The sequence below is a fragment of the Dromiciops gliroides genome, chromosome 2 (assembly GCF_019393635.1).
Source record: "Dromiciops gliroides isolate mDroGli1 chromosome 2, mDroGli1.pri, whole genome shotgun sequence".
Lineage (NCBI taxonomy): Eukaryota > Metazoa > Chordata > Mammalia > Microbiotheria > Microbiotheriidae > Dromiciops > Dromiciops gliroides.
Window position 1 is genome coordinate 375,984,077 of NC_057862.1, and position 27,539 is coordinate 376,011,615.

General features: G+C 39.1%; 1 protein-coding gene across 2 annotated transcripts in view; it reads right to left on the bottom strand.

The window, feature by feature from the left end:
• The window catches only part of TNFSF8 (TNF superfamily member 8), a 40,636-nt gene extending 29,388 nt beyond the window's left edge, over positions 1 to 11,248 (bottom strand). The window contains exon 1 of one of the 2 annotated variants that reach the window (XM_043987160.1): positions 10,758 to 11,248. In XM_043987160.1, the coding sequence (XP_043843095.1) occupies positions 10,758 to 10,955 (198 nt within the window). In that variant the 5' untranslated portion in view covers positions 10,956 to 11,248. Of the gene's footprint in view, positions 1 to 10,367; positions 10,491 to 10,757 lie in introns of those variants that run through there. The other variant, XM_043987161.1, reaches the window with a different exon arrangement.
• Positions 11,249 to 27,539: the final 16,291 nt, after the last annotated feature.

Below are 27,539 nucleotides of genomic sequence, written 5' to 3' on the forward strand. Positions count from 1 at the left end.
AGCCAGCTTGCTAGCAGACAAGAAGGGAGATAATACTTGATAAGGAAAAAATTGGGATTTAGAATCTGCGGTTGTCAAACATTCCTAGTTCTTGAAAGGAAATGAGGCAAAGAGACACCATGTTGTATCTCCTAGAAGGGAGAGTCATTTAGGAAAAGAAGATCAGCATAGAATTTGACATAGCTCTCTTGCTTTCCCTGACTGTGCTATTTAACCACTCCCTGACAGTGATGGTGTCTAAACACAGTTCAAGAATGGCTAGAAAAGACTGAAGTAAACCATTGTCATAAAATATTTGAAGGGTGATCCTATGGAAGAAGGTGCAGACTTGTGCCATATAGCTCCAGTAGGTAGAACTAGTAGCAGTGGGCAGCAAGTCATAGGTCCAACATATAAAAGGATGGTCTTTCTAAAAAAAATAAAAGATTTCCTGTAATGCCTTGGACTGCCTCGTGAGGTAGCAAGCTTCCTGTCCTAATGCTGTGGAAATGAAAAACTTTGAAAGGCTTAAGAATTCTTATCAATGCAATGACCAACCATGATTCCAGAGGACTAATACTGAAGAATGCCACCCATCTTCTGATAGAGAGTGATGGTCTAAATACCCAGCATGACACACTTTTAGTAGGATTTATTTAATAGGATTTATTTTGCTTGACTGCATATTTGTTACAAGTGTTTTGTTTTATTTTATTTTTTAATGAGGGGAATTGGGAGGAAGAGAAAACTGCTTGTTAATTTAAAAAATACAAGAAAGTCTTGTAGCAGATATTAGATGACCTGAGTACGAAGGTAGATTTACAGGACAGTCTCTTTTAACTCTGAGGCTATGATTCTATAAGTCTGCCTTTCTGTACCTTAGTTTCCTCATCCATAAAATAAAGGCAGGGGAGGGGGCAGCTAGGTAGCACAGTGGATAAAGCACTGGCCTTGAATTCAGGAGGACCTAAGTTCAAATCTGGCCTCAGACACTTGACACTTACTAGTTGTGTGACCCTAGGCCGCTAACTTAACCCTCATTGTCCCACCAAAAAAAAAAAAAAAGGATTAAATGAGATAACATGCACAACATTTGGGTCAGCTAGGTGGCACAGTGGATAAAGCATCGACCCTGGATTCAGGAGGACCTGAGTTCAAATCCAGCTTTAGACACTTGATACTAGCTATGTGACTCTGGACAAATCACTTAACCCTCATTGCCCCACAAAAAAAAAGAGTGTTAAAATAAAGGCAGGGGAGAAAAACGTTGACTAGATGATCATTGAGATCCCTTAGAAAGTCTACGATTCTATGAACTGACTTCACCAACTGATAGATTTCTTTTTGGAAGTTGCTGAAAGCAACAAGTGGGTGACGTTATTATACAACTGACACTTCCTTTTTACCGGTGCATTTGACTGGGTAAGCAATGAATGAAATTCTTGCTAGCTTCTGGACACTTAGTAAGTTAACTTATTTAGCTCTTCTATGTCCTATTATTCCCTCAGGACCATGTTCTTTGATTTCAAAGATGGTAGTTTGTTCTCTGATAAATTATTCGTTTTTAAAATGCTAATGATTGAGAAAGTGGGTTCAATCCATTTCAGAAAGGCCTATTGTATACCTACTATGTACAGGATGCTGTGTTCAGAACTTGGGGCTAATCTGTTATTTTAGTCTGGGCTGTTTGCTTTGGAATGAGGAAGGGCCTTTCAGAGGCAGAGCCTTAGACAGCTGTGGTGTGGTTTTGTGGAGAGTTCCTAGAAAGGATCACAGGACTCATGGCTCTGCCACTGATTCACTTTGTGTGTGACTTTGAGCCAGTTGATGTCACCTCAAATCCTTCCCAGGTTTAGATCATAAGGTTCTGTGACTTTCCAGCATCTCTCTGTTCAGACCAATAAAAATAAAGCATCTTGACTAGGTCATCTCCAGAGATTCTTCCAGTTCTAACAAATCCATGTTCTGTGTGCTAAAATTCTGTAGTCTAAGGTTGGATCCAACTCTAACATTTTATGATTTGACTTGTTTTCATTGAAATAAAGTAAAAGGCAGGACCTTTGGGGATCTCTTCAGTCTCTCATTGATGTGCATTCATTGGTGCAGGTGCATGACCTAATTCTATAGAATTCTCTTTCATATAGTGTTGTAAAGAAGGAAACAATCACAAATCCAAAGACCTGAATTCAAATTATAATTGTTGTTCAGTTTTTTTCTCTTTTGTCTGAGTCTTTGTGACTCCCCATTTGGGGTTTTCTTTGCAAGATACTACCATTTCCTTCTCCAACTCATTTTACAGATGAGGAAAATGAGGCAAACAGGGTTGAATAACTTGCCCAGGGTCACACAGCTAGTTAAGTGTATAAGGCTGGGTTTGAACTTAGGTCTTCCTGACTCCAGGCCAGTCACTCTATCTACCATACCTAGCTCACATTTTTATTCCACTTAGAGGTTTACAAAGCACTTTCTCAGGTTAACACTATGAGGTAGGCAGTGTGCAGTGTGAGTATTGTCCTTCCTATTTTGTAAATAAAGACACTAAGGCTCACAGATGTTTGAACGGTTTGCTCAGGGTCACACAGTATTTTCAGATCCAGGCCTTCTGACTCCCAACTCCACTCTTTTTTTTCTGCTAACTTAGTAAGATGTCTCTTCTCTGGGCCCATTTCCTCCTCTGAGAAATGAAGGGATGGGCTAAAAGATCTCTAAGGACAATGCCAAAGTGTTCAAACTATGCTTTTTTCTACCATCTTTATGAAAAAAAGCAAATAGACTGTTTTAGAATTTCATGCTGTTAGCTAATTTTATAAGAACATGGTTGTGATTTATAACTGAGCCAATTTCTTTAACTGCATCCCATCCCCTTACCTTTGGGAGACTTTTAGGGGGTGAGTTATGGTAGAATATCATGTACTCAAGTCCCTGAGGGTCAAGGGAACCTGGAGAATAATGCATGTTGCCCAGGTTCTGACCTAAAGAAGTTTCTAACTGATAAAAAATGAAAAAGTCAAAGGCCATCCCATCCAATCTCCTGCTCTGTTCAGGATCATCTGGACTGATGGCCATCTGTTTTCTTCCTGAAAATAGTAACAACTCACTCTAACATAGTCCTTTAAGGTTGATACAAAAGCTTTACTTATAACACATCTGTGAGGTTGGAAGGGCCAGTATTTCCCCCCTGAGTTTTACAGATGAGCAAGTGAAGCCTTAGGGAGATGAAGTGATTTCCCATGATCACATTGTTAGTCTTTGAGTTAAGATCTCCAGGGAAGGAGGGAAGGAAACAAGCGCTGGTTAAGTGCCTTTTATGTGCCAGGCACTGCGCCTTGTGGTTTATCAATATTACCTCATTTGATCCTCCCAACAACCCTGTGATATAGGAGATATTATTATCCCCATTTTACAAATGAGGAAACTGAGGCAGGTAGAGGTTAAATGATTTGCCCAGAATCACACAGCTATTAAGTATATGAGGCTGGATTGGAACTCAGGACTTTCTGACCCCAGGATCAGCAGTTTATCCACTGATCCACCTAGCTGCTTCTAGGATATTGTTGTTTGTCCTTTGTTCTTGAAGAGGACCATGGAATCAAGGTGATATCATGATTTGCCGTGAATTGGATTTAAGTGATGGAGGACTGTGCAAGGTCACCAACCTCTTTCCTCTAGAGCCATCTGGGTCCAGTGGCAAGATCTCTCTCTCCCTCCCTCCCTCCCACTCTCCCTCTCTCTCTCATACACACACACACACACACACACACACACACACACACACACACACACACACACACACACACACAAATAAATATATCAGGATGACTGGAGATGGCCCCGGATGTTTAAGGCAATTGGGATTAAGTGACTTGCCCAGGGTTACACAGCTAGTAAGTGTTTGAAGTGAGATTTGAACTCAGATCCTCCCAACTTCAGGGCCAATGCTCTATCCACTGTACCACCACAATACCCTTTCTAAGATAAATGAATGGATGAATTAAGACTTTATTTTGGTGTTTGGTACCCATGTTTTATCACAATGGTGAAGAATACTAGAATCATAAATGTCTAGAGATCAAAGGGACCTTAGAACCCAACATATAGAATATCAGACCTACTAAAATGAAATAAAACAAAATCTTTGTGATTATCATTTAACCCCCCTCATTTTTCAGATGAAGAACCAAGATCCAGAGAAAGGAAATAATTTATCCAGAGCTCCAGAACATACTAGAAGAAGAGCTGTCACTAACATAGGTCACCTTTGTCTTTGTAATGTATTTAATTTACTCCTTTGGACTATACATGATGATGCTCACAACCTATTATATCAGGGTTCTTTTCAAGTCTTATTCTGAAATGTCATGCAGTACAATAGCACTGTAACTACTGGAAGGCAAATGGAGCTTTCTCCAGGGCCTAATGTTTAGTGTTTGGTGGCAGAGCAAGGGGAAACACTTCTTCCTCCAGTGCCACCATAGTCCCTGACCCTTGACTGATAGATAGAACTCTAGCACCAGGTGCTGTGATTACTTCTACTGCCTTCTCCAGTGCTGTAGCTGGGGTGTTCTATTCCTGAAATAACCTTAAACCCCAACCACTACTTGGTCAGGCTGTATTATCTGGGAGGCAGCCACTCTTGAAGCAGGTCTGTCCCCTGCCTGCCTTTCTCCCTCCTCCCTCCAAACTAAATTTATCCCCACTACCATTCTGGCTAGTTATAGCTCTGCAGAATCAGAACCATTTAGAATCAGAACACCTGGGTTCACATTCTGGATCTACTACTCACTGCCTATATTACCTTGATCAAGTCACTTAACTTCATTGGGTCTCAGTTTCCTTAATTGAAAAAGTGAGAGAGTTGAATTAGATGAAGGTCCATTCCAACTCTATTTCTATGACCCTAGTCACTTAAAGGACTTTAAAGTTCCTTTTTGTTGGTAAGTCTCTCTTGTTTTTAGGGCACAGCAGAGATACTGTAACAGCTTGGCTCAATATCTCCAATTGCAGAAAGAAGCAATTAGATGCAAATGCCTCCTTTTTTTTGATGAGAGTTGAATTAGACAATTAAATATAACCTCTGATTATAGGAGATGTCATGGGAAAAACTGGCCCAACCTCCTTCCTCTCCATCCTTAGCTAATAATGATAATGATAATAACAATAACATTTATGTAGTCCTTTCAGGTTTACAAAGTATTTTCCATACATTATCTCACTTGATCCTCACAACTCCATGAGTTAAGTGCAATTATTAGCCTCATCTTACAGAAGAGGTGCTATCAAATTCAAGGCTTTACTTTGATATAGAAATATGACTTTTTAGGGCCTAGGCTCTTCCAAAATGAAAAAATCTGTGTTTGGAACCCATATTCTAATAGTTGATGCTTATTCCAAGTGGGGTATAGCTGGTGCCACTGAAAAATGTTGTGAAGGTGTGATGCAAAGGGAATAGCACTGAGACGGGAGCAGTGCAATAATTATTGTTATTATTAGACAGTTTGGTATCTCTGTGATGAATGGATTCAGCTCTCTGTGACCAGAATGACTTGAATTAGTTTAGTTAGAAAAAGCGCTAACTGGATTATACAAAAAAAAAAAAAGTTTTTTAAAATCAGCATTTAAAATCCATTACAAGTGGAAATAAGAAAATCAATATTCCTTTGCTTGCTTGCCCCTCCCCTTTCCCCCTAATAATAATCCTTCCTTCTTCGGGCCCAAAGGACAGGCCATGGAGCAAGTATAGGAAGAGCCCAATTGCAGTTCTTTAGTGTATCATGACACCCTAGAAACTTTGTAGTAATGGCCTTCCCTTGCTACAGCCATGACCCTAGTATGTACTATTGATCCATGGTAGAACCTGTGTTCCCCCTACCAGCAGCTAATTACTATTGTCCATTTCTCATTCCATTCAAGGAATGTCCTGGATGGTGGAAAGGAGCACAGTGTGATGACATTGGCTGTATCCTTAGAGATCTTCTAGCCCATCCCTTCATTTTACAGGGAAGGAAACTGAGGCCCAGAGAAAGGAAGAGATGGCCTATTCACTAAGTTAGGAGAAAAGAAGAGCAGGGTTGGGAGTCAGGAGGTCTAGGTCTGAAAATACTTTGTGACCCCGAGAAAACCACTCAAACCGCTTTGAACCTCAATTTCTTCACATACAAAACTCACACTACACACATCCTACCTCATGGTGTTGTCCTGAGGAAAGTGCTTTGTAAACCTTTAAATGCTATAAAAATGTGAACTATTATCATTTCAATTTAGAACTGTGATTGTTTCCTTCCTTACAACACTCTCTTTTATCCCTACTCTGTCTCCCTCATCAGGAAATTGGTTTCTTTCTCAGTTTTTGCTGTTAATTGTTCTGTCTTTTTGTAACTGCCTGCCTTTCTGTCAATATTTCGTTTTTTTCCTCCAAGTCAAACTTCCTGTTTATAGCAATCTCTTCTCTGGGTCAATATCTGTCTTTCTCATCCTTTCCCCATTCGCCCAGTTCCTTCCCTCCCTCCTTCCCTCTCTCTCTCTCTCTCTCTCTCTCTCTCTCTCTCTCTCTCTCTCTCTCTCTCTCTGTCTCTCTCTCTCTCTCTCTCATATCTCCTCTCTTTCTCCTATCTCTCTCTTTTCTCTTTATCTCTTTATCCTCCATCCTCCCCCTTTTTGCAAATAGTCATACTTTTTGAAAATGAGTAGTATTTTCCCATCAGATTTCCTCCTCCCCAGCTCAGGACACACTAAGTAGCTTTGGGGTCCTAATTCACTAAGACCATTCCTCATCCATGTCATATGGTTTAATAAAAGGAATAAATTCAGATTGAGGATGGGTTGGGTTGAAGTTACTATCTACATAGCAGAGGTTAACTCTGCTCTTAAGGTAAATCCATTGCTGGGTTCATTGAAGGGATTATATTACTTCCATCAGACCCTATAGGAAAAGTAAAATATCTACCTGTATAGTCTTCTCTTTATCCAAGCCTCTTCCCCAAAGGGGAGAATTTAGTACAATAGACTTTAATACTATAGGTCCAGTTATTTTCAGAAAATATTTTCTATACATTTCTTTTATAGGTGTTTCCTCCATTGTCTTCAATATATACCTTAATACATTATTAATGAATATACCATTGGTCAGTTATGCATGACTACATTTAAGTTTATTAAAATACTACTATGTCAAGTTTTAATTCCTCTACATAGTTTTTCCTGACCTCTCTAGCTCATATTGCCGATCCCTTCCTCCTCTAAGCCCCTCAAGAAATTAGTGTTGTGAATTTGACTCCCTGCATACATTACTGAGAGTATTGTCATATACGTGACCCGTATTATTAGGCACATACATGACCTATTTTTTAAAGGTAGTCTGTAAGGACCTGAAAGAGCCTTTCAAGTCTGGCATGGCTTTATTGCATTGTCCCTCTCAGAGGCCTTCAGGTTAAGCAGGTGTCTTCTCTGGGAAGGAAATAAAAATGTGCCTGGTCATTTCCAAGTAGGAAAATCAGCTTAAGGAAGACAGGACCCAAGGTTTGATTTGAAGATATTTCTACTGCTTTGCTTGCTGAGAAATATGACAACCATATTTTGTAAATGACCCAAACATCTCTATATTCAAGCAAATAGAAGAATGAAAGTTTACAAGGGGTTCAAATGAGAATTCATAATGGGGTAGAAAGAGTAACACAATAGATTAGGTCACCTGGGGTGTAGTCCTGGCTCTACCACTAAATGTTTTATTGACTCCTGAGCCCCAGTTTCTATATCTATAACATTATCAAGTTGGATTTCTAAGTTTGCTTCCTACCCTAACATTTCATGTTCTAAAGTCCCTTCCTTCTCTAACATTCTATATTATAAGGTTCCTTCTGGCTTGAAAATTAGATTCTAAATTCCCCTCCAGATCTAAAGTTCTCTATTCTAAAGTTCCTTCCAGTTCCAACATTCTGTATTCTTTTTAAAAAAATTTTATTTTAATTTAATTTTTATTTTTTGGTGGGACAATGAGGGTTAAGTGACTTGCTGAGGGTCACACAGCTAGAAAGAGTCAAGGGTCTGAGGCCGGATTTGAACTCAGGTCCTCCTGAATCCAGGGCTGGTGCTTTATCCACTGTGTCATCTAGCTGCCTGTATTCTTAAACTGTACATTTTAATGTCTCTTTTAGCTCTTTATCAACCTCCCAACTCAAGCTCTATGCCAAGAATATTTTCCAGAATTATTTGTGGCTATATATTTCATGATTTCTTTCCACCTTCCTCTCTGCTTTTATTAGTTGGGCTTCATGTATTATATGTTATATATGTAGATATATACACATATGTATATATACATTTGTGTATACACACACATCCATAGGAATGAAGCCACAATAGGCTATTTGAGGGCATTGTCCCACTTGCATACATAGATCTCCAGCTAGAAGTTCTCTCTCAACAACTGCCTGGTTATTTAACATTGTTATATGATGTAATATCTTGGTTCCATTAGTAAAATATTACTGCCTATGATATTGCATGTAACCTATGGAAAAATGATTACTTAAGGATTGTTTCAATTTTCTTGTTGTGGCCATTGGTGTATGAGGTTAGACATTAATTAATTATTCCACCATTGATCAATAACCTATATAATTAGAGTATTTTGAAAGCCTCGATACAAAGAAAGCTGCTTTAAAAGTAAAAATAATGTGTCATTTGATCACAGATTGAAATCTGACCTTTATTTGAGATTGATTACCACCTTTGGCTAAGCCAAATACATGAAAATCAATTATTAAAACAAATTTTTGCATCCAGCTTGGGCTCATAACTCTAGAAAACTGACAATGAGATTTGGCCACAGGCGGTTGATTTTAAAGAAACTTTCAGCCCTTTGTCCTGAATGGCCACGCAATGTTTGGCCAGTTGTGTATCATGTGTTGGCCAGTAAAACTAGGGTATTTCATACATCTCTGAGCTATGAAGCAAGTTATGATGACCATCCCCGTGGTTTGCTTTGATTTTAGGTTGATCAATACTAATGAAATGTACTCTGGAAGATTCCTTTACAAGAATCATGCTTTGGACTAAGAGTTTGTAACTTTTTTCTTCTGGCTTTTCCTCTGTTGTTAATAACACTTGGCCCCCACCATAGTGGTTAGTACCCCTCCCCCATCACTTTTTTTTTGTAGATAGCTATATACATACATGTTATCTTTCTGAACTAGAATATAAACTGCTACTGAGCTTGAACTGTTTGACTTTTGCCTGTTATTTTACTTACTAGCACAGTGTGTTCTGACACATAGTAGGAGCTTATTAAGGGCTTGTGGGTTTTATGATTCCATAATAATAGTAGTAGTTATGGTGGCAGTAGAAGACTACAATTATGTAGTATCCTAGGGTTTAAAAAGCCCTTTCCTCAAAGCCCTGTGAGGTTGGTAAGCAAATATTTCTTCTCCCTAGAAGGCATTTCTTTTCAGGAGTGGGACTTGATGACCCCTAAGGTCCCTTCCCATTTTGAAATCCTATGATTCCTATTTTATAGATAAGAAGGTTCCAAGAGACAATCATTTGTCTGTGCTTTCCTAGATGCTAAGTGTAAGAGCCTCGGTGCCTTTGGTTGAAATGGAGTAAGAGTTCTGCACTTGGAGTCAGGAGATCCTGGTTATAATCCCGGCTTTCACATAAATAAGTGATGTGACCTTGGGCATGTTGCTTTTAGTCTCTAATCTTCAGTTTCCTAATTGATCAAATGAGGAGATTGAACTAGGAAATTTATAAAGTCCTTTCCAGCTTGAATACTTTGAGGTTCTATCATTCCATATTTCAAGAATTTTTCTGGCTTTAACATGCTCTGTTCTCAGTATAGGGAGACTGAGGCCATTATGGCAAGGTCATTTGAGCCATCAGAGCACAGTTCTAGTACTAGTACATAGTATACTTTCTACTACTGCCATTGGTCATTGTAATATTTTGAGGAAGTCCTGAAGGAACATTCCTCCTACTTTGTTGTTGAGAAGCACATTTTAGGGGGAGGCGGATTGGGTGTGGTGGGGAAGGTGCTGGAGCTTTCAAAGATGGGCCTAAAAGCAAGCCTTCCAGATAGCCTTTGACCCTCTAGAACAGCCCAACTTTGGAGCATTCATGGAAAGCCTTTTGTCCACCTCAACTCTCAGTGGAATCTTTGCCTGTCTTTATTAGTGTGACCATGGACATCTTACTTCTCTGTCTTGCAGGTTCCTATCTATAAAGCAGAGAAAAAAAAATACCTGCATTGCCTCCCTCACGGAGTGATAGTGAAGAGAATGCCTTATTGTGACAAAAGAATTAATATTTTTGCTCCGACAATTCATTCTTGGCTTACCTCTTAGAGAGGAACGAGCTTTTGGATTTAGCATTTAGAACATTTAAATGGGACTTACTTTGAATTTGAGGGCCAGGTCTTTGGAACAAAAGGCAAGTGGATGATTTTGATATGATGGTGACTGCACTCTGCTTCCTGCCATGAAATGAATTCTATGTCTGGACTGTTTTTCAAAAGCTGACTTACGACCTCACTTCCACAATGAACTTCTTGTTGTCTCTGGGCTCCTCTCCCTTAACTCTGAAACATGAGGAACTTCCTGAAAAAAGTGTGCTCCTGCCAAACAAACAATTTAGCCAGAGTCTGGTTCCTCTTTTCTCTCTAAGTTGTTACCGTTTATCTCAAATAATTTATTGGGGTTTTCAAAGAATACCTCCAGGAAGAACAAAATACAACAAAACAAAACAAAAGTTAAGACAGGAAGGAGGAGAGGATGTCATTGACTTACCTTCTTCTGAACTACTAAAACCATTATAGTCGCCAGAGTAAAGATGAGACCCAGAGCCAGGGTGGCTGTGGTGAAATAAAAATAAGTCCGGCTAGTGGCCCTTAGCTGGCTTGTGACTGTGCCTTCAGACACATTCATGGCTGCCTCAAGGGAAGCATCCAGTTGGTGGAGGTACGTTTGCCGTGGTACAGAGGACATTCTTTATATACACCCCCCCCTCCACCTCACACCTTATCTCCCTTGATCTGTCGAGACTCACAGGTCATCTCTGTTCCAAGCAGGATTTTCCCCCTTCATCCTGGATCATGTGACCTGGAAAAAAATCTTCACTGTTTGTCGGATGAAGAAAGACTTCTCTGGGGGCGTGAAGTGAAAGGCAGCAGGCGATGGGAGAAAGAGATTCATTTTCTTGCCAAGGATTTTGTTGCTGGTTGTCCTGTGAGCTACATCGAAGGGGTCTGATGTCAGAAGGCGAGTGGGAAGCAAGCTCACCCCCGGCTCTCTTTGTCTGTGAAGCTGTGTGATGTGACTTATGTTTCACTTACAGTCACCGGTGGTGGCAGCTTAGTGCTTCAGCTAATACTTTCTTCTTCCAGAGAGTCATTTCTCTACGGTGTTCTCCACTTAAAAGAGTTACCTACCCAGAGAGCTTACATCTGTGTGGGGGTCAGGAAGACTGGATTTCACAGTGGAGAGGCTCTTGGGCAAGTTGTTTCCCGTCACTGGGCCTCAGTTTCCTTATCTGTAAAAAGATGGGGTAGGATCAGATGATCTCTAAAGTTCCTTTGAGATATAAATTTTGTTATCCTATAGCTTAAATGAATTAGTTTTTACTAATATTAATGTCTGTGGTTTAAAATGGGCATCTCTCTCTTTCTTTTTCCCTCCCTATACCATTTCTATGTATATAGCTATAAGTATATATATATATATATATATATATATATATATATATATATATATATATATATGCGTGTGTGTACGTGTATATATTTATATAGCTATTTATCTCTATGCATGTAGTTATATGTATATACATATATGTATATAGATATATAGCTATCTATCTGACCCCATATTTGTAGAGTTTCTCTCTTGAAAAGCAACTTGGTATAACGGAAAGAGTCTTGAATCTGTATTGAGAGGACTTTGGTTTTGTTTGTTTTGTTCTGATTTTTTTTTTTTTTGCGAGGCAATGAGGGTTAAGTGACTTGCCCAAGGTCACACAGCTAGTAAGTGTCAAGTGTCTGAGGCTGGATTTGAACTCAGGTCCTCCTGAATCCAGGACTGGTGCTTTATCCACTGTGTCACCTAGCTGCCCCCAGAGGACCTTGGTTTTAATCCCACTTCTTTTATTTGGTATCTGTCTGATCTTGTGTAAATCACTGAACCTCTCTGAGCCTCAGTATCCTCAGCTGAAAAATGAGAGGGGTTGACTAAATATTTTCTAAGGTTCCTTTCAATTTCAAATCTATAAAAGGAATAGACAAAATCCTTCTGAGATTTTTGGAAGGGTGGGAAGGGCCATCCTGTGTAAGTTACTGGACTGGGTCAGAAGATATGAGTTCCAGGTCTGGTTCAGTCACTAATTAACTATGAATTAATCCCTTCCCTTTTCTGGGACTTAATTTCCCCATTTATAAAATGAAGGGATTGGATATCCAGGATCCATTCTAGTGGTGAAATTCTATGAAAGAGTTCTAAAAAATTTCTCTCCTCTCTCTCTCTCTGTGATTAAGTTAAATACACTGTTCTAGAATAACAGCTCAACAAATACTCTTGACCAATAGGCTAGCTGACTGAAAAATCACCTGAACAATTTATTTGGAGGTATTGGATTTCCAGAGGGAGTCTGCTATCAACCAGATTATGCAGCAATACCATTACATTTTCCATACTAACAAGGCATATAGATACCATTTGGTGCTTGCCACACTGGCATGTCAAAGGGGCAACATGACTGAATAAGGCCACGTATTATCTAATCACCTATTTTACTCATATAGAAAACATCTATGTCTCAGATTTTTAACAATTAAAGTGTTTTCGCCACATAATACAGAAAGAGCCCAAATAGTCCACTGGGCAATGACTCAGTTAAAAGGCAGGGTTATTATTTTTTGTGTCAGGGACCTCCCTTTTGGCAGTCTCATTAAGCCACTGGAGCCCTTCTTAGGATGTTTTTTTTAAATGCATTAAAAAATTACAAAAGAAACCAATTATATTGAAATACAATTATTAAACAATTTTAAAAGAAAATCAACCTAAGTTCATGGACCTCAGATTAAGAACACCTAATACATGGAGTTGATACATGATTGTTGAATGCCTCATGGAGAATATACCTCTGCCTGCCTCAGACTGTTCTAGAAGCTTATTGCTTGTATTCCTTCCTTCCCTATGTGGGCAAAAGGGATTATTTGACACATCCATTATACTAGGATACCCAAATACTTGGAAAATAAACTGCAATAGTTAAAGTAGCATTTTTTCAGCTTTGGGATCACATTTTCCTACATTGCATTGCCAACATTCAAATGTAAATGGGGGTAATTTTAACTCAAGTAGACTTCAGACCAACAAGGGTAGATTTGGACAGTTGGTTTTAGATTTTCTCTGAATCATTCAATTATCTGAGTTTCTCTATTCCCAGAATTGCATTTAGAATCAGAATTCGTGTCTGTTTGTTTATATTAAATATGGTTTAGTGGTATTTTGTCTCTTTATTGTCCCTTTCCCATTCCACTTCCGGGCGATTTTGGCTGGATAATGCCTGAGGGTGCCAAGGATTTCCCAGGATCTACTCAGAGGCTGAAGCCCAACTTAGATAATAATTCACATTAAAAAAAAAATTTGGACTGGACCAGAAATTCCCTTGGTATAACGGGCTTCAGTGAGGAACTCACTCTTCTCAGGCAGACCCTTCTCTACAATTTAAGTCTTAGATATCTAGGGGCAATGAGAGGTTAAGTGATTTACTCAGGTTCATAGGGTCAAGGGTCAGAGGCTGGACTTGAATCTGGGGCTTTTTGATGCAGTGGCACTCCATGAAAGCCTGTTGCCTTTAACATTTCTATAGTGTGTGTATATATATATATATATATATATATACACACACACACACACACACACATATATATATATATATATATATATATATATACACACACACACACATATATGTGTGTATATGTATATATGTGGATATATGTACATATAAATATATAGATATAGATGATATAGATAGATATAGTATTGGGGCAGCTGGGTTGCACAGTGGATAGAGTACTGGCCCTGAAATCAGAAGGACCTGAATTCAAATTTGGCCTCAGACACTTACTAGCTGTGTGATCCTGGGTAAGTTGCTTCACCTCAGTTACCTACAAATTTATAGATAGATAGAGATATATATTTATATTATATATAAATTTGGAGGCAATTGGAGTTAAGCATATATATATGTGTGTATGTGTTAAGTATGCATATATGTGTTAAGCAAAAATATATGTGTGTGTGTGTATATATATATATAAAGACAGACAGACACATACACACACACAGAATCTTTTTTATGATAGCCCTGTGAAGTCCAGAGAGCAAATATTCTGATGTCTCATTGAAAGATGGAGAAATAAGAGCCCAGAATCATACACAGGCTTTACGATGCCTAATAAGAATAACAGCACACTCTTATATAGTGCTTGAAGTTTGGAAAAACACTTCAAAATAGCCCTTCAAGGTAAATATTAGAAATATTATTCCCATTTTTCAGATGAAGACACTGAGGCTCAGTCTAAGTGGCATGTTCAAGCTTTCACAGTTAGTAAGTGTTAGATCCAGGGTTTGAACCCAGACCTCTCCTGACTCTAGGTCTAGCCCTCTTTCCAGGATATCATGGTACCTCAGCTAGCTGGTATCTTACCTGGGACTTGAGCCCAGGGATTCTGACTGTAAGGTGATTGTTCTTTCCAGTATACTGCCATGCCTCTCTTTGGAAAGAAAGACATTAACTCAGCCTCTCAGGACTGAGTTTTTCTGTGTCCTTAATTTTTTTATTCCCCACACAAATCCTTCATTCTGGAGCTCTATGACTTAGCTTGCGTTGTTCTCTGTGTTAGGAATATCCTTCCTTTTCCTCTTCATATGGTGAATGTGTTCAAATCTAGCTTCATACACTTACTAGCTGGGTGACACTAAGCAAGTCAATTCACTCTGTTTGCCTCAGTTCCCTTATCTGTAAAATGATCTGGAGAAAGAAATGGCAAACCACTGCAGTATCTCTGCCAAGAAAACTCCAAATAGGGTCATGAAGAGTTGGACATGAATGAAATGACTGAACAAAAAGTAAAAAGAGGCTAAGTGCAATGCTACATCCTTCATGAAGATTATTTTGATTCTGTTCCTCTGTCATGACCAAATCCCACATAGCACCTTCTACCTCTCCTGGGCATTCCCTCCAATTGTTTTGTCTGTTGCTGCCTATGTGTGCCTCTTATCTCCTTACTATGCTATAGAGTCCATGAAGTCAGAATAATGAGCAGATTTTACTTAAACTTTCTATCTCTGCCTATGCTAATCACATAGTACAGTGTGCTGTACATAAGGGGTACTTAATGAATGCTTATTCAATGAATAATTTGACAATAACAAGTATTATTAGCATCATTAGTAATAATGAATGATTATTGTCCAGTCAACAAGCATTTATTAAGCACTTACTATGTGTCAGTCACTGTGCTAAGTCCTGGTGATATAAAAAAGGCAAAACCCAGTCCCAGTTCTCAAAGTGTCCATAGTCTAATGGGACATAGTCAACATGCAAAAAAACCCCACCATGTACAAATGAGATATATACAAAATAAACTGGAGATAATATCAGGGAAGGCAGAAAAATTAACAAGGACTGAGAAAAACTTCTTGCAGAAGTGGGACTTTAGCTGAGATTTGAAGGATACTGGGGAGACGAGGAGGTGGAGATAAGAAGAGAGTTCCAGCCACTGGAGTTTGTTGAATTGGAGGAGGGGTAGGTGACACTGTCAGACTTGAGCTTTAGGAAGATCAGTTGTTACATGAGTAGAGAATTGCCTGGAATGGGAGAGTCAGAGGCAGGAAGACCAATAAGAATGTTACCGAGATAGTCTGGATATAATGTGATGAGGGCTGTTTTGTTTGTTGTTTGTCCTTTGTTCTCAAAAGAGGACCATCATATCAGGGTGATGTCATGACTTGCAGTGAATTGTATTTAAGTGAAGGAGGACTATGCAAAGTCACCAACTTCACTCTCTCCTCCAAAGCCATCTGGGTCCAATGGCAAGACAGAAATCAGCAAAACTGGAGATGGCCCTAGATGTTTAAGGCAATTAGGTTTAAGTGACATGTGGGGGGGAAGGGCCACACAGCTAGTAAGTGTCTGAGGTGAGATTTGTTTTCCTTTCCTTTCCTTTCCTTTCCTTTCCTTTCCTTTCCTTTCCTTTCCTTTCCTTTCCTTTCCTTTCCTTTCCTTTCCTTTCCTTTCCTTTCCTTTCCTTTCCTTTCCTTTCCTTTCCTTTCCTTTCCTTTCCTCTCCTCTCCTCTCCTCTCCTCTCCTCTCCTCTCCTCTCCTCTCCTCTCCTCTCCTCTCCTCTCCTCTCCTCTCCTCTCCTCTCCTCTCCTCTCCTCTCCTCTCCTCTCCTCTCCTCTCCTCTCCTCTCCTCTCCTCTCCTCTCCTCTCCTTTCTTTCCTTCTTTCTGTTTCTTTTTTTGTGGGACAATGAGGGTTAAGTGACTTGCCCAGGGTCACATAGCTAGTAAGTGTCAAGTGTCTGAGGCTGGATTTGAAATCAGGTCTTCCTGAATTCAGGGCTGGTGCTTTACCCACTGTGCCACTTAGACGCCCCTGAGGTGACATTTAAATTCAGGTCCTCCCAACTTCAGGGCCAGTGCTCTATCCACTGTGCCATCTTGCTGCTCCTGTGATGAGGAATGTGGCAATGTCAGAGGAGAGAGAGGGTATATAAGAAAGATGTTGCATGGGTGGAAACAAATGGATATGGCAAATGATTGGATATGAGTTAAGAGAGAGGTATTGAGGATGACACAGGTTGTTAGCCTGGTTGACTGGGAGGATAGTGGTGCCCTCAAAAGTAATAAAGAAATTGGGGAGAGGGGAGGATTTTTAGGGAAAAGAGAAATATTTCTGTTTTGATCATGTTGAGTTTAAGATGGGACATTCAGTTTGAGATGTCTAATAGGCAGCTGAAGATGTGAAATTTAAGGTCAGAAGAAAGGTTAGTACTAGATTAATAGATTTGACAAGTAATTGTTTAGAAATGATAATAGAATCCATGGGAGCTGATGAGATCAAGTGAAATAACATAGAGGGAGAATAGAAGGGACCTTAAAACAGAGCCCTGTGAGACTCCCATGCTAAACAGGTATAATCTAAATGAAGATCCAGCAGACCAAAGAAGTAGTCAAAGAGGTAGGAAGAGAAATGGAAGAAAGTATTATCCTAGAGAGGAGAGCATACCAAAGAGAGAAGGGTAATGGTGTCAAATGCTACAGGGAAGTTGGGAAGGACAAAGACTGAGAAAAGATATAGGAACTAATAGATACCTCCTTCTAATTGGTCTCAATGCTTCAAGTATCTCCTCACTTCACTGTATCTTTCACTCAACTGGCAAAAATAATCTTTCCAGAGGTCTGACCATGTTACTCTCAGATTCAATAAACCCTAGTGGTACCCTATAACATCCAGTATCAAATAGAAAATTCTTTGGCATTTCAAGTTCTCCATAACCTGGTACGTTTCTAACTTTCTAGTTTTTCCACAGTTTCCTCCCCTCCATGAACTCTGTGATCCAGCTACACTGACCTTGCTAATCTACAAACTTGTCACTCCATCCATTGTCCATCTCCATACTCTCCTCTATGCCTAGAATACATTCTCTCCTCTCTACTTTCCTTGGTTTTCTTAAACATTCACATCAAGTTCTTCCTTCTGCAGGAGGTCTTTCTAGATTTTCTTAGTTTCTAGTGACTTCCCTTCTGAGATTACCTTCCAGCCACTCTGCATATATCTTGCATATAACTAATTATTTACATTTTGTCTCCCCCATTAGAATGTGAACTTCTTGAGGGGATCATTTTGTTTTATTTTATTTCATAGGTACCAGCCCTATAATAATGGTTTAATATATGCATATTGACTGACCAACATTTATACAATGCTTTTGAGATTTGCAAAATGATGACATATATTATTCCACTTTGGTTCTCACAACAACCCTGTAAAACAGGTTTGCTTATCTCTATTTTACAGATGAGGAAGCTAGAGTCAGAGCTTATGTGACTGTCACAAAGCTAGTTTTTAAAATGGCATCCATGCCTCCTTGTGTTTGCCTTGTATTAGTTCTGAATCCCACAAGATAGCTAAAGACTTAGTTTAGCCTCTTGGGTTCTGGGCCCTCCAAGGGAAACTACTCCTCCCCTCCTCCAAGAACTGAATTCATCATAAGCTCACAAAGAATAAAATTGGAACTGCCCTCAACAGACCAAATAGCCCAGCCTCCTCCATCCTTGAAGCAGTTAAATTGCTGCTATCCTCATTTTAAAGATGAGGCAACAGAGAACCACTGTCTTCTTGTCTGTTCATTTATTCCCCCCACTTGAAGGCCCTGTTGGGTTCTGCTAGATATTCGGAGAAGTAGGGATATCAACTGGTTGCTTTGGTAGTTATATTGGTTAGAGGGCAGGCTGTAGGGGAATACTCTGGGGATTGGTATGGGAGCTGGTTTTTGGAGAAGGCTGTATTCTGGAGAGAACTGCTGAGAACACTACCTCAGCCTCATTGTTGAAAATGGAAAACTTCTGATAGTTGAAATGGAAGATGTGGGTGTTTGAGAAATAAAAAGACTTTGTTAAAAGAGCAGATCTTCCTAACTCCCCCCCTTGGGGCCAGCAATGGAAAAAAAAATTATTTTAGTTACTGTTACAGGTTTTGCATACAGCATATAGTTGCAAGAGGGTGATTACAGGGCATATAGGAAAACAGAACTTTGTTCTTACTGAAAAATCTTCAGAGCCACTGAAATGTTCAGGATGGCCTCGTTCTTTACCACTCATTAGGCCAGGTGGCACAGTTTTTATCATGCTACTCCCTTCTTCGAGAATATTCATTGGTTCCCTATTTTCCACATATCATATCTGAACTTTTCCTTCCTTTTGAGGCCTTCCCACAATCTGGCTGTGCTTTAGCAAACAATAATATCTTGTATTATTCTGAGGGAAGTGGGGAGAAGCAACTTTTGTTCAAATTGGTCATTCATTCATAGGTTACATGGAAGAAAGAGATCCTAGACCTCATTTTACAAATGAGGAAATAGAGATCCAGAGATGGGGTTTTCCCAATCAGTGAAAAATAGTAATTATTGCTAGAACTAGGATTGTAATCCAAGGCTCATCTTGTTATTATCTTATTAACATGGGGAAGTTAGGTGGTGTAGTCAATGGAGCTCTAGGTCTGGAGTCAGGAAGACTCCTCTTCCTGAGTTCAAATCCAGTCTCAGATACTTACTAGCAGTGCGACTCTGGGCAAATCACTTAATCCTATTTGCCTCAGTTTCCTCATCTATCAAATGAGCTGGAGAAGGAAATGACAGACCACTCCCGTATCTTTGCCAAGAAAACCCCAAATGGAGTCATGAAAGTCGGACTCTACTGAAAAAAATGACTGAACAACAAAACACAATGTACTCATGTTTCTCTCTGTCATTTCCCTAGCTCCATTACCATCATTTAATTTATAACCATCCTTTAAAAGAGTCCAAATTCCATATCACCTCCATGGAGCTTTTCTTGTTTACTTTTGTATCTCCTACTCTAGAGTACAATGCTTATGCATCTTTGCATACAATTTAACAATTAGTTACATTTCCACTTTTTATGCTATTCATTCCTTGTACTTAAGCCTGGTCTTCCTAACTAGCTTGTGAACTCCTTAAGGTCCTAATCATTTCTTTTATATCCCCCACAGTGCTTATGATATTAAAGATATTCAATTAATGTTTAACAATTTAAAACTCTTTTCTGAGAAGTTCTAGTCCTATGGATATTCTCTTTCAGAAAACAGGAGACACGAGTAGTTCTGCACTTCTCTACCTCCTTCTCCCAATTTGTCTTCCCTAAATTTCCTTATGTGCTGACTTTTACATTAGCCCTTCCCCCCCCCCATTTTCCAAGGATGTGACCTGTATGTAAGTATGGCTATAGGTCCTGGATGAGGAGCAGAGATTAGAATCTAATTGCCAGCTCCTAAAAGAGAAAATACTTTTCTGAAACAACAGAAAAGAAGCAACTCTGTGTAATGATCACTTGCTTTGGTTCTACTCCATATTTCTTTGAGAGACTCCACAAGTTGGTTAGGTGGCAGATCCCTCTCAATAGAGGAGCAGGAATTCTTCCTTCCCTGGACTAGTGAGATACCTGATATAAACACCACAGATTTACAGATCATAGAGCTGGGAGGGACACCAAACATGTATTGGTTCCATTCCCCCCTATCATTAGGCAATATAGGTAGGTATTATTTCCCTCATTTTCTAGATGAAGCACCTGAACTCAGGTAGAAAGTTAAATGACCTATTCAAAGCACAAGCCAGATCCCTCTCCTCTTAGTGTAGTTCTTTTCCTGCTAAATCACTCAAATACTCTTACCCTGTGTGCAACAGTGCACCCCAAAGCTGATCCCTTCCTGCTCTTCTACATGACTCTTGCCCATATTCTCTCATAAGGCCCCTATAAGAGATTTATCCAGTGTGCTGGGGCATTTCTTCCCTTTGTCTTGACATCATGAAGATTCTAGGGGAACACCTGAGTTACTATCACTTTTCCTTCACTCTCACCATGTGACTTGCCCACCTCCTTTTTCAAACAAGTATTTCTGCAAAGGATGATGGCATCCTTTACTCTGGTACACTGTTACATTCCTTGTCTATATGCCTCATTGTTTCTGAAGTCCTGGACTGGGAATCAAGAGCTCTGAGTTCAAGTACCACGTCTGCATTGCCCATGTGTGTGACCTTAAGACATGTTACTTTTCTTCTCTAGATTTCTAAGTGATATCTTAGCTCCTTTGCACATGTAACATTATTTAAATATATATGCCTTTAGGAAGACCTATAGTGAGGGAACCAGCTGGACTCTACTAGTGGTACAACTTATTAAGAAGAATTCTAATTTCTATGTTGGGTTTATAGATGCTGGGTATCAAGAAAGGGTTCTTTTTTCTCTACTACATTAATGAGATAGGAATTTTACAAATCTCCAGACAGACAAACATCACAGACCCTAGCAAGTTACTTATAATCTCGGAGCATCAATTTCCTGTGTATCTACAACTTTGGAGATTATGAGCCCTGTCCTTCCTATGTGGCAGGGTCATCATAAGGAACAAATGAGGTAACAGATATGGAAGGACTCTGAAAAAAATCTCAAAATATTATGCAAATGTAATGGTTATTATTAATGTAAGATGTTAATTTTGGATAGAGAAGTGAAAACCAGTTTGAAGCAGAGATGTCTGAATTATTAAATGTTTTACAGTAAATACAGTTTTGTGAGATTTGGTGAATCAATAAGCATTATTCATGTGCCCAGTCCAGTGTGAGGTTCTAGGTAAGAGAAAGGAGAAATACATCTGTTTCCCTTTTTCCATTGAGTTTAGAAGACTACATTAGGACACACATAGAATAATGAGAAGTCAAATTAGAGCCAAACTAAATGTTGAATTGAATTTAGCTTTGTTTTACTGACTTCATAATTTGTTTATTCATTTATTCATTCATCCATTCAGTAAAGATTCATTCATCACCTACTATGTGCAGAGAGTGCTTTGTTTAGTATGTGGAATTATAAAGTTTAGATAGGACTATAAGCTCAAAAAGAGTTCAGAAAAGGAAAATATCAGTGTATACTTTTTTTTTTTTGGCGAAGCAATGAGGGTTAAGTGAACTTGCCCAGGGTCACATAGCTAGTAAGTGTCAAGTGTCTGAGGCTGGATTTGAACTCAGGTCCTCCTGAATCCAGGGCCTGTGCTTTATCCACTGTGCCACATAGCTGCCCCCAGTGTATACTTTTAATAAAATGACTAATGTTGCCCAGTAGTTCAATGACTTACCTTCATAAATGAACAGATGAGAATAATTTGCATTGTTAGGCTACAGTGGATAGAGTGGTGGGCCTGACTCAGGGAGACCAGTCTCAGGTACTTATTAGCTATGTGACAAAAGAGAAGTCTCTTAATCTCTGTCTCCCTCAGTTTTCTCAAGTATAAAATGGCAACAGTAATAATAGCACCTACCTCCTAAATTTGTGAAGATCAAATGAGATACTGTTCACAAAGTGCTTATTACAGTTCCTGGCACCTAATAGGCACTTAATAAATATTTATTGTCTTTCTTCACAATTAGCATATCATTCTCTAATATGAAATGAATACTTCTAATGCCCCTGAAAGCCTTTTGCCTTCTTCAGGTCCTTTACCTCTTCCTTCTACCACTTTTTTGATTTCTGTTGGTTTTACTCCTAACCCTCTACCTTTACCAACTTAGGAACTGTCATAGGCTCATTACTTTGAGATGAAAAGTAAAGAGATCGGTCTCACTGATATGTCCTTAGAACATGACATTTCTAATGAAATCTGAGGAGAAGAGATCAGAGAGGGCACCATTCAAGTAGAGATTTAATGCTTAGTAGATCAAAGAGATCCAGATTCTAGAAGGTCATTAACCTGCCACTTGGTTGCTGTGTGGTCATGGGCTCATCTATAAAAAAAGGGGGTTGGATAAAATTGTCTTTAAGATCCTTAACATTCTGTGTTGTATATATGTTCTAACATTTTATGCTATAAGGTTTCTTTTAATTTTGTTAGTCATCTTAAGGTATTCAACATTTTATAGTCTACCATTTTGTGTTCTAAGATCTAGTCCAGCTCTTGTGTTCTCTTTGTCTAAGAGTCTGTTCTATTAGGCATATAAAATGGAGTAAAGGAAGCTATTTTATCAAGAATGCTTGATTTTAATGGGGAGGGGGTGGGGATAAAGGCTGCCCAATGGAGGGATAGAGTAGAGTGTCTGAGAGGGACCTGCTAAATCTTCCCATATGCGGATCCAAAGGATTAGGAGAGCAGATGTCCCCTAAGATTTATGAACCTCCCTGATCACATTAGTCTGGGAGTTGAGTGAGGAATTTCCTGGGGCGACCTTTACATTTCCTGACGTTAACAAAATCAGGAAGTGAACTTTTCTTTTTAAATGGGCTGAAGTTATTTTCTAATTTCTATGAAACTGGAGGCTGGATCATTTCTTGGTTTTTCAGCAAAAATGTGTCTCTGGACTTGGGTAGCAAGGACCTGTTTGAGTCAAACCCTTCAGCCCTTCAGACTGGAAACAGCACATTTTGTTATTGCTACAGTGGCTACCTGCATCAAAGTGTGTTTCACTGTTTTGTTGTCAGTTGTCAGAGGGCAAGGAGGGAAAACAGATGAACCACAACTGTAGCTGTACTGATTGCTTCTGTGTACTGATGATTCTTACTGGGAAAGGGAGGAAAAATCCCCAGCTCACCAGATTGCACCTCCCCCAAGGCAGAAATAGTGGGCATAGTCAAAATCTGCTCATATTATGGATGTCTGAAGTTAATGTGGCTGGGTAGCCAATGAAGAAAAGAAATTAAGTATAGACATGAATAAAGGACAATAAACTTTTTGCAAATAAAGACTTTATATGCTTTTTGTTTTTTATTATGAACTTCATCATCAACCAGTATAAACATTTCAATTTACAAAGAACACAAAAGAGGATTACGTGTAAAACTATGAGCTTCTGTTAGGTAGTTTTTAAAAGTGTGTTAACTTGAACAAATTAGTATCAAAATTGCTCTATTTGCGTCCTCTTCTGAATTTAATTTTGTACCTTTCTATGTAATTAAGAGCTTACATAATATTGGAAGAAAACATATGTATACATACAATACATAGATCCTGATCTATACTGGACAAATATAAGATATTATCATATGGGTAGAATGAAACCCTAGCAGCTAAGGAAAGCAGAAGGGTCTTCATGAACTAGGTATCTTTTGAAGAGAGCTAAGAAGGAAGGTAGGAATTCTAAGGGGACAGAAGTAAAAATATTTTATTTTAATTCAAACACAACCCATAGCCTTGAACACAGGGGATTCTAAATAAAGGTTTATTGAATTAGTGAATGAATATTAAGTCAATACTGGAAAAGTTCTTAGCACTTAGAATGTTAAAGTATAAACTATGCTATAGCTGAAAGAAACCTTGGAACATAGAATGTAAGAGTTGGAAGATTCCTTCTATTATAGAATGTTAAAATTATAGATTTATAGATGGTTTGAGTGGAAAAGTCTTTGAAGATCATCTGGTGCCCCTCACTTTACAGATAAGGAAGCTGAAGCTGAAAGAAATGTGATGGCTTTTCCAAGGTCATATTACTGGCTAAGTGGTTAAATTCTAAAATGGAAACTTCTGGACTCTCTATTGTACTGGGTCATAACTAAATCTGGGGCAAAGATATGAGTGGATGATTAAAAGGGAAATTTGATTTATGGCTCTGAATAGTTGCTCATGGTTACTTAAGACACAATACATTAACCTAGTTGAACATTCCATTGTACTACATTGTTTTTCCCCCCAATATTTTTTTCATTTAGTTCATAAACTATTTCTCCATTACATGTAAAAAAAATCAACTTAAAAAAATTGAGTTTCTTCCTTCCCTCTACTCTTCCCTGTACTACACTCATAAAAGGAAAAAAAAAAGATTTTGGTTCTTTGAACAAAGGCTCTAAGCCTTATACTCCTGCATATCAAGGTCATTCTCTGAGTATCACTGTGTTTTAAAATGAACTCTATTTAAACAATGGTTAAATAATCAATGTACATTTTAGCGCTATCCTCAAACATGTTCTCTGCTATGTAGTCAGTCAGGAAACATTTATTAAATACCTATAACATACTGTGCTAAGTATACAAGAAAATAAAACAATAACATCCCAAAACAAAACAAAACCACAACAACCAAAAACCCCAACACTTCCTGCTCTCTAGGAGCTCACAGTCTAATGAGAGGGGGCAACATGCACACAGATTTTTATAAATGAGCTATATAGAGGATAAATTGGGAATAATCAATGGAGAGAAAGCACCAAAATTAAGAGGGACTGGGAAAGGCTTTCTGTAGATAATGGCATTTTACTTGGCATTTGAAGGAAGACAGAGAAGCAGTAGGCAGAGATGAAAGAGACTATTCCAGGCATGGGGAACAGCCAGTAAAAATGACTGGCGGTGGGACATAGAGGGTCCTGGGAGAGGAACAGCAAGGCTGTCAGAATTACTGGATCACAGAGTTCATGGCAGGGTTGGGTATAACAGCAACAACAGCTATAATAATAGCTAACATTTGCGTATTGTTTACTGTGTGCTGGGCACTGTGCTAAGCACTTTAAAGTTATATCATTTGAGCCTCACAACAATCCTACAAAGTAGGTGATATTATCCACAACCATTTTATAGATGAGACAACTGAGGAAAACAGAGTTTAAGTGGCTTGATGAAGATAATATAGCTAGGAAGTGTTTGAGACTGGCTTTGAATTCAGGTCTCCCTGACTCCAATCCAGAGCTCTGTCACTGTACCAAGGTGCAGATGCAAGATTAGAAAAGTAGAGAGGAGAAGCAGGTCATAAAGGACTTTGAATTTGAAGACTCGAAATTCTAAAGATTTCCCCACATTCTTCTAATAATTTGTAATAGAATTTTACTAATTTGTAATATCTTGAGGAAGCTATATTTCTCTCTTCACCCCACCATGTCAAAGGGAAGGGATAGAAAGAAGCAATTTAAGTGGGAAGAAATGAAGAGTATGAGACTAATAAGAATGAGAGCATGATTAAGAATGAGACAGACAGAGACACAGAGAAAGACAGAGAAGTTGATAGGGAAGGAGGGAGGAAGGGAGATAAGGAGGGAGGGAGGGAAAGAGAGAGAGAAACTGTAGAAAATGGACTTGAGTGCCTAATATAGCGTCTGGAACATATTAGGCACTTAACGTATGTTTCTTGAACTATGTTCAATTGAAAACCAAAGAATTTAGAACAAGATCGAAGTTTCTTCCCATTCTACAGGTTAGACAACTGAAGCCCAAGCAAGTCCTGTTTTCCCTAGGCCACATTATTTCCTATTGATTCTTCAAGGAAATATCCATTTTTGTTGTTGTTTGTTTCATTTTTGCTCAGAAAATATTTTGCCACATGAATACTAGTTATGCGCATTTTGTAATGATGTCAAAGTAACCTGTTTGATTCCATGATTTAGGAGACTTGTTAGTTTTTCTTTTCTTTTTTTTTTTTCCTATGGCTAGTGATTCCTCATTCCTGCTACCCATCTCCAAAAAAGATGTGTTGTTAATCATAAGGTCCTGTGTAATTAAATAGAATGAATTATAGAAAATTATTCTATGCAACTGGGAAAACAAGGAAAGGTCAGTTGTATTGTCTGTCTTTCTGTCTGTCTCCCTATTTCTTTCTCAATAGCATATGCGCCTTCCATCATCTTCGCCTTTCTTTCCTTAAATCAAAGAATTCTAGAATATTGAAGCTAGAAGGAAATCTTTTTTGATCAATGACTTTTTCTGGAAGACACCATAGTACAATGGAAAGAGCCTTGGATTTGGAATCAGAAACTTGGTTTCAAATCATGGCTTTGTTACTTTATTACCTATTGTGACCCTGGGCAAATCAGTTAACTCTTTAAAATAAAGGGATTAGACAAGAGTACCTTGGCATTTCCTCTCAGCTCTAAGTCTGTGATCCTATAATTTATAGAATCATAGAGTCTCTGATTTAGGAGGAATGTCAGGGAGCATCTAGTTCAACCTACTGGTAGTAGGTGAAGAGTAATTCTCTCTACAACATCTCTGACAAGTGTCATTCAGCCTCAACTAGAAGATCTTACCTCTAAGAGGGGACTTACCACTTCGCAAGGAAAAAAACCCCACCTTATCTTGCTTTTTCATAGTGAAGTTTTTCTTTAATTTGAAGCTAAATCTGCCTCTTTATAACTTCCACAGGACTTTCCTACTCCTTACCTCTGGAGCAAAATGAAACACATCTAATCTCTTTTTCACAGGACAGTTTTCTAGGCTGCAATTCTGACTCTCTAGGACTTGCTCTACAAAGCCACATATACCTCTTCATCCTGGAAGTTCACCCTATCATTGGATTTCTCACATTGGAAGTGCCATCCTGTTTTCCCTCTGCCAGCTCCTAGTGTCTCTCTATCTCTTTCTCTGTGGCTCTGTCTCTGTCTCTCTCTGTCTCTTCCTCCATCTCTCTGTGGCTCCCTCTCCTCTCTCCTCTTCTCTCCCCTCCCCTCCTCTCCTCTCCTCTCCCTCTCCTCTCCCTCTCCTCTCTCCTCTCCCCTCCTCTTCTCTCCCCTCCCCTCCTCGTCTCTCCTCTGCTCTCCTCACCTCTCCTCTCCTCTCCTCTCCCTCTCCTCTCTTCCTTTTCTCTCCCCTCCCCTCCTCTCTTCTCCTCTCCCCTCTTCTCTCCTCCCTTTCCCTCTCCTCCCTTCCCCTCTCCTCCCCTCTCCTCCTCTCCCCTCTCCTCCCCCTCATTCTTTCCTTTCCCTCTCCTCTCTCCTCCTCTTCTCTCCCGTCCCCTCCCCTCCTCTCCTCTTCCTCTCCTCATCTCCTCTTCTCCCCTCCTCTCTCCCCCTCCTC